General features: G+C 49.8%; 1 protein-coding gene across 1 annotated transcript in view; it reads right to left on the reverse strand.

The window, feature by feature from the left end:
• The window catches only part of DOCK1 (dedicator of cytokinesis 1), a 570,389-nt gene that overhangs the window by 456,473 nt on the left and 105,953 nt on the right, over nucleotides 1-7,963 (reverse strand). The window contains exons 15-18 of the mRNA XM_010859569.1: nucleotides 7,287-7,385; nucleotides 6,284-6,356; nucleotides 1,355-1,458; nucleotides 21-204 (exon numbers count right to left, since the gene is read on the reverse strand). Of these exons, the coding sequence (XP_010857871.1) occupies nucleotides 21-204; nucleotides 1,355-1,458; nucleotides 6,284-6,356; nucleotides 7,287-7,385 (460 nt within the window). The remainder of the gene's footprint in view (nucleotides 1-20; nucleotides 205-1,354; nucleotides 1,459-6,283; nucleotides 6,357-7,286; nucleotides 7,386-7,963) is intronic.

The raw sequence follows: 7,963 nt of genomic DNA on the forward strand, positions 1-7,963 counted from the left end.
TTTCCACGCCCCACACCCACCGTTCTGGGTCAGCTTGGTGGAGCACACGAGCGTGGAAATCTGGAAGGAGTCCTTGCTGATGGTGCAGCTCCCGAGGCTCTGCATGCTCTTGCCTGTGGCCGAGTGGCCCTTCTCCTCCAGCTCGGCCTTGGTGGAGGGCAGGCTCAGGTATGTGCCCGCGTCCTCCAGCTTCTTCGCTTCCGCCTGCGGGTTTAAGGCCGCCACAGGTCACACGCGACTCAGGGCCCCAGGCAATTTTTTCTACCCCCTTGTGATTCTTAATCCTTTGAACCATCATGACATTTGTTCTCTATTATTTCCTAAACAGTTTACTTAATTTTTTAATGTTTTCTATTGGAGGACAGTTGGCTGCCAACGCTGTGCTTACTTACAGGCACACAACAAAGTGATCCGGTTACACGTGTCGCTGCTATTTAGCTGCTAAGCTGTGTGCGACTCGTCTGTGACCTCGTGGACTGTACCTCACCAGGCTCCTCTGTCCACGGGATTTTCCAAGCAAGAATACTGGAGTGGGATGCCATTTTCTTCTCTAGGGGATCTTCCCAACCCAGGGATTGAACCTGCATCTGCTGCATTGCAAGTAGATTCTTTACCACTGAGCCACCAGGGAAGCCTACAGTTACACGTCTACATGTGTCTATTCTTGTCTAAATTATTTTACCGACTAATTTGCTAAATAATATTGAGCAGGGGACCTCCCCAGTGACCCAGTGGTTAGGACACCTCACTTCCACTGCAGGGGGCATGGGTTTGATCTCTTGTCAGGGAACTAAGATCCCACATGCTGCACGGTCAAAAAAATAATAATAATAGGAAAAAAACAGCCATAATATTGAACTGAGATCCTGTGCTAAACTGCTTATTTTTAATATTTCCCTGTCCCTCTAGATGAATTCACACTCACAGAGCATTTTTTTAAACAGAATCTAATGTGTTATTATGGGCTTCCCAGGTGGCTCGAGTGGTAAAGAATGTGCCTGCCAATGCAGGAGATGTAAGAGATGCAGGTTCAATCCCTGGGTCAGGAAGATCCACTGGAGAAGGAAACGGCAGCCCACTGCAGTATTTTTGCTGGAGAATCTCATGGACAGAGGAACCTGGTATCCATGGTGTCGCTAAGAGTCAGACATGACTTAGCGACTAAAACAAACAAACATCTCCCCTTAGGAACAGCTAAAAAGCTGGTCATCTGAAATGTTCATTTTCAGAATTAAAAGTTGCTAGAGAGCACTGTTGCCACAAAGATGGGAGATGTCCACTCAGGCCAGGAAGCCCAAAGAGGCTTGAAGCAGTCAACATCAACAGCATCACACCAACAGAAAGAAGAACGTACCTTGTAGACGATCAGATCGTGCTCCCCGTCCCTCAGGGTGGTCCCATCATAGCGCATGAGCTTTACAAAAGCGAGGGCGAATATTTTCTCAGATTTGTCCTTAGCTGCAACAGAGATCAATAATCATTTTCAACAGCCATCACGACAAAAATAACATCATAAAATGCCATGAGGGCTGCCTTTCTGAAAAAGTTACAAAACTGTTTTGACAGATGTTGAAGTAAACATAAATACACGGAGATGGAGACAATGTTCACATATCACAAAGGGATCCTTGGGCTCAAACTAATCTGTAAATTCAGAGCAATGTTAGAGTTTCCTCGTGGAAGTTCAAGTCAGAACCTGGAGGAAAGGGCCAAGAGCAGAAGGATGTTTGAAGGGGAACATGGAGAGGAGTCTGCAATACTGAAAGCCAAGAGTAACTGGAAAGAACTCACAGTGAAGACGGTGTTTGCAGCCTAGAGATTCACAGATAAACATGGCAGAACACACAGGCCATCACAAGTGACCACTATAAGGGGCAAATCCTTCCCTGAGAAAACAGATGGTCAACACGGAAGTCAAGACAGAGAGATGCCCACCTTGGGCCTCCACTGCACAGGCGGACTAAACACCTGAGCATGAAATTTCATTCGCTTTGGCGAGGAAGTTCTTCCCCCAAAATCAGCATGGGAGACTCAGTTCTTCATTTCATTCAAGATTCCACCAAGGAGTCACCTGCTTGGAAGCGACCAGCCTGCCCAGAAGAGCAATCGCAGACCCTGGTCTTCCCTGGCACTCAGCTGACCGGTCTTCACAATGGCCAGGAGCTGAACTGTTAGGTTTTCATTTGTTCAACAAAATTGTCAGGCTGAAGCCTAATCCCCGCACAGCTGTCCTGGAGAAAAGGCCTAAAAGGAGGCTCTTAAGGTTGAGTGGTCACAAGGCTGAGGCTCTGACCCCATAGAACGGGGGCCCTTATAAGAAACAGAACAGACACCAGCTCTATCCTCCTCCATGTGATCTCACAGCGAGAAGGTGGCCATCTGCAACTTGGAAGAGGGTTTCCACCAGACCCGACCACACAGGTGCCCTGAGCTCAGACCTGCAGCCTGCAGAACTGTGAGAAATCTCCACTGTTAAATCACCCAGCCTGTGGTATTCTGCTGTGACTGCCCAGCAGATTAAGACAAATCCCTATCACTACCAGATTACCAAGCCTGTACTGTGTGTGTGCATCTGCGTGTGTGTGCATGTGTGCATGCGCCGAGTGTGTGCACACGCGTGTGTGTGTATGTATGCGTGAAAACTTATCATTAGCTTCATCCACTGGGTTTTCCCATGAAAGAAACGTTGTGTATTTTTTCACTGCTATTTCCCCAGTGGGTAACATAGTCCCGCTATATATCAGATACTCAATAAACATTTGTTCTAGTTGGGGAGATGCCAACAAACGAGTTCTTTCAGATAACAAAGAAAACAAAGTCAGGAGCTTGTTAAAGCGTTATGATGGGAACAGGGACGACCCAGCTGGATGGTCAGAAAGGTCTCTCTGAGAAGACAGACTACGTATGACCCAAGATGTAAACCCTCCAGGAAAAGAGATGGCCAAATACAGAGGCCCTAACAAGGAGCGGCCTGGCTTGCTTGGGGGCCGACAGCCAGTGGGGCTGGTAAGCAGAGGGGAGTGCAGGCTCCAGGGTGGGCAGGTGCCCGATGAGGTAGACATGAATGAGGCCTCTGGGCTGAAGAAATGGATGTGTGATGAATTTTCAGAGATGCAAGCTGAACACAGCATGGAACCATTGAGTTCAAGGCTAGAAAATAACTTTAAAATTACAGATCCCAGATTCTATATTTAGAGATGAAACAACAGAGGTCCAAGAGCAATACGTCTGCCCACCTTGAGTCAGAGGCTCAGAATACTTACTCCAGGACATCACTGCATGAGGTAGTGTATCTCACTGATCTTTGCATTCCTGGAATATAATAGGTGCTCAATAAATGCTAGCTAATGAGGTGGGTGATAAGTGACTAACCAAAGATAAAAGGACAGATAAAGGCAAAATATATGTACGCTAGGAATCAAAAAATAACTTGGTGAAAGGGTTCTTGAAAACATAAAACTTCTCAGTGTTCAAGAGAGAAGGAAGAGATCCTTCCAAGTTTGTGCTGTGCTGAGTTGCTCAGTCGTGTCCGACTCTTTGTGACCCCATGGACTGTAGCCCACCAGGCTCCTTGGTCCATGGGATTCTCCAGGCAAGAATACTGGAGTGGGTTGCCATGCCCTCCTCCAGGGGATCTTCCCAACCCAGGGATCAAACCCAGGCCTCCTGCCTGGCAGGTGGACTCTTTTCCATCTGATCCACCAGGTTCTAAGTTTGGGCAGACATGAAGAACATTAAAGCATGTCTCTGTGAAATCAGCCGTGGTTCAAGACACATGACCATACCTGCCAGCAGACAGCTTCCCCCAGCCCTACTATTAAGTAGGACAGAATTTTATAGCGCACCTTTAAATTATTAACACTCTGCCTCTTTACATCAGGAATGGACTGCAATTATCACATGTTCATTAGCAGCCATGACGAGGCAGACAACACATTTACACGTCAGGAGTCACAGGAGAAGACCTCATGCCCCAGAGGGCAGGCAGTGCTGCCCACCCAGCCAGCCCCGCTACAAAGAAGGGAAACTCCTGGGAGGTCGGCCTCAGAAGGCACACATGTGCCCACATCCAGAGCAAACACCAGCTGATGCATCCGGAATTGCTAACACATTGCAGAACGGCATTAGACAGCTCACATACCAGCACCAAACTTTCCCAGCAACCCCAAGGACGGAGCCCAGCATGAGAAACCCCGTCACCTGCTTCCAGAAGAGGTAAAGCAACATGTTTTGCTGGGGAGAGTAGGGAGGGGGTGCAGTGTGGCCTCAGCTCGCCCCATTTCTGCCCCAGAGTGTGCGCAGATGAGGCGGCGTCAAGGGCCCCCCTGTGGCCCTCATCGCTAGGGTGGCCCACCAACTTCACCATCATCACACTTGCTAAGCTCCACACGTTCCCCCAACCCTGCCAGCTGTGGCTGGGGAGACTTCATTAATTATGCAACTGTATCGTGATAGCGTCATGTCTGTAATGAGTACTTAAAAACTGACAAGGAAAACAAGGATTTGGAAAACTGAAATGCTACCAAAGAGATCCCTCTGCCCTAGTCTAATCTATTAATTAGGGGGAATGATGGTGTTCTAAATGGGGAGCATGCTTCTGAGAGAAGTCCTCTGTGCATTCGAGAACTCTGCCTGCCCTGCAGTGGGGCTCCCCACCCTCACCTCCCCAGCAGCTCCTGCCCCCCGCCACCACGACTTCCACTGTGCAGGGTGCAGAGCCAACCACAGCCTCCAGGACTTGCCTCAGGTCCATCTAGTCAAGGCTGTGGTGGTAGTCATGTATGGATGTGAGAGTTGGACTATAAAGAAAGCTGAGAAAGTTGCTGGGAAAGTTTGGTGCTGGTATGTGAACAGTCTAACACCATTCTGCAACTTGTTAGCAATTCCAGATGCATCAGCTGATGGTTTCTGTGGATGTGGGCAGATGTGTGCCTTCTGAGGCCAACCTCCCAGTGGTCATGTACAGATGTGAGAGTTGGACTATAAAGAAAGCTGAGCGCCGAAGAACTGATGCTTTTGAACTGTGGTGTTAGAGAAGACTCTTGAGAGTCCCTTGGACTGCAAGGAGATCAAAGCAGTCCATCCTAAAGGAAATCAGTTCTGAATGTTCATTGGAAGGACTGATGCTGAAGCTGAAGCTCCAATACTTTGGCCACCCGACACAAAGAACTGACTCACTGGAAAAGACCCTGATGCTGGGAAAGATTGAAGGCAGGAGGAGAAGGGGTTGACAGAGGATGAGATGGTTGGATAGCATCACCAACTCAATGGACATGAGTTTGAGTAAACTCCTGGAGTTGGTGATGGACAGGGAAGCCTGGCGTGCTACAGTCCATAGGGTCACAAAGAGTCAGACATGACTGAGCGACTGAACTGAACTGAACTGATTCTATGCCAAGCACTGTGCCAAGGGGAGGGCAGCTTCCACTTTGTCTGGTCATCAACCCCCCCTCCCCGGGCATTTCCCCCTCAGGCTGAGACATTTGGAAACACACACAGAGTCAAGGCTGAGGACCCCGCCCACCCCTGTGGCTCTGGTCCCCACAGGGTCGTGGGTGATAAACACGCCCACTGAGGCCACCCTTCCCCTGATGCCACTACATATACAACTGTATCATCACTTGCGTTCCCAAATCTTAGCTGACGGCCAGATGGATACAGCCCACAAAGGGCAGTAATGCGTCTTCCCCGTGTAACTTTGTACTTGGTGGCTAACAGAGGGCTAGATCCTTAGCAGACAATGAATTCAACACAGGCTATGAGACAAACTTCATCTTCGATGCTAAATCCTTCTGGAAGGTGAGTGATGCGAACAGCCGTTCTTTCCTCCCAAAGTCTTGGCATCATGTCCAAGGCTATACCAACACCGGCGAGAAAAGGTCAGCCTGAGTTCCAGATGCCAGTGGCCGCCAGCAAAGCCAGAGAGGGCTCAAGGTTTTCAGCACCAGCACAAACAGCATTAAAAGCAATTTGTGAAATCTGTCTGTTACAGCTCAGCGATTTTCTGACAGATGGGACAGGATCACAAAACAAATAGGAAAGACGAAACCCAAGGGTAGAGTAGGAAGGAAGGGCACCTCACTGGACAAATTCGAGAAGAAAATGAAGATCTCCAGGGAGCAGCTCAACCAGAGCAGACAGCACTTCACAGGACTGAGTTCACCCTGACATGGAGCTGGAGTGTCAAGACCTCCCTATATTATGGTAACCACCATCTAGAACAATCCAGAATAAATGCACAATAATAAATACACACGGGCTAACGAAGCGTGTGGCTACTCACAGTCCTGGGATGATCTGTGTCGGAATGTAAACCGGAGGTGACTGCGGTTCACGTCCTCGATGGGGATGGCCACCTGCGCGATAAACAGGGCAAGTCAGCACCCTTATGGCACCTTCCCCCACAATCGGCTTCATTCCGCTGAGACATCCTGGAACACTCCACACACTTCTCCCCCACAGGGTGTGATCTTCCCAAAGGCAAATGCCCTGAACACCAAATAACGCTGTCCAGGATACCACGTGGACTGGAAGAGGAAGCTGAATTTTTTTTTTTTTATGTGCTGATCCTCACAGTGAAGCGTTTATTTTTTAAAGTTGCCATTTATGTTTTTAGCCCCAATTTGGAGGTACCTATGTTCCCTCGTAACTGTGGAGACCTGCCGTTGGCTGCAGCAGAAGAAGTTCTTTCAGGACTTAGAGTAAAAGGAAAAAGACCCAACACATGCTGCCTTTAAGCCAAGAGTGTCTGTAATCTCATAGCTGACGTTTGCATTCCAGAGCCAGCCACTGGCCTGGGGTCCCAATACCCAAGCCAGCGGTGTGCGGGCTGGTTCACGGTGGGCGGGGTGTCGGGGGGTGCGCTAGGAATCTCGGAGCATCACAGCTGAGGGAACAGGATCCATCTCCCCAGGGATGTCCTCCATGTACTACCACCACTATTTTTTTTTCCATTTGCTGTAAAGACAGCACGCCTTACATAAAACAGACCTGAGAAGAGACAGACAATAGCTGTCTGTAAAGGACTCTGTCATTTGTCTCCAGGAAAGTCTTGCTTTTACATCCAAAAGGAGATGAGAGTAAATGTAAATTCCAAGAAACCCCAGCAAGGTTCCTTAGCAACCTTCCTGAACGACTTTGTTGAAAGCGCCCCAGGGCTGGCAGAAGGTACCCACTGGCAGGCAGCCCTGGGGAGCGGGGGGAGGTGCGAGGGGGCGACGTCCTCAGGATACAAATGAGCATCTCATAACCCGCCCCATAGGAGAACAGGGTCATGGAGATGATACCTTAACCGTCTCAAACCAGCGTGGCTGTTTCACTTGGTAGTAAATCACCGACTTGTACTCTGAAATCGCTTCATCACCAGCGCCCGGGAAAATCACATGCTTTAAAAGAAGCATAAAGAGTTCGCATCAGCCCTCGTCAAGCCTGACACTGCATCCATCTCCTCCTCCCGCCCCTGTTAGATGAGCTGGGAGAAGGAGCAAGGTTGCCCCGGGAATGCCAACAACCCGGGGCCCACAGAACACGCCCCACCCAGTGACGGGCTGGGGCCGGCGGCCAGCAGAAAACCTTGCCTGCAGACATCCAAATCTTGATGGCCACACGGTCTGGAGATGCTACTGTCTTCCACCCTCCGTACCCCTAGTAACGTTCACCCTGACCTGCAGGAAACCGCCTGTCTCCCGGTGGCTGGAGAAAAGAGCTACAGATCAAAAAGGAGCTGACCTTTCTCCATCCTCTTCCTCCAGCCATAGACACTGACCATTCGGCTCTAAGGAAACACCAGAAAAGCCCAGGAGCAGCATGGTCTGTTTCCAGAGAGACGCAGGGCAGGGCCACTGGATGTCGGCCAGAGACAAAGGATGCACCCACCTCCAGGCAGAGCCGAGCCTCGTGGGTACCCGCAAGTTACTGCCCTGGGCCACGTGGGCCCCGGGAAGCCCAGGATGCAGTCATGGTC

Source organism: Bison bison, unplaced genomic scaffold (assembly GCF_000754665.1).
Source record: "Bison bison bison isolate TAMUID 2011002044 unplaced genomic scaffold, Bison_UMD1.0 scf7180017864456, whole genome shotgun sequence".
Lineage (NCBI taxonomy): Eukaryota > Metazoa > Chordata > Mammalia > Artiodactyla > Bovidae > Bison > Bison bison.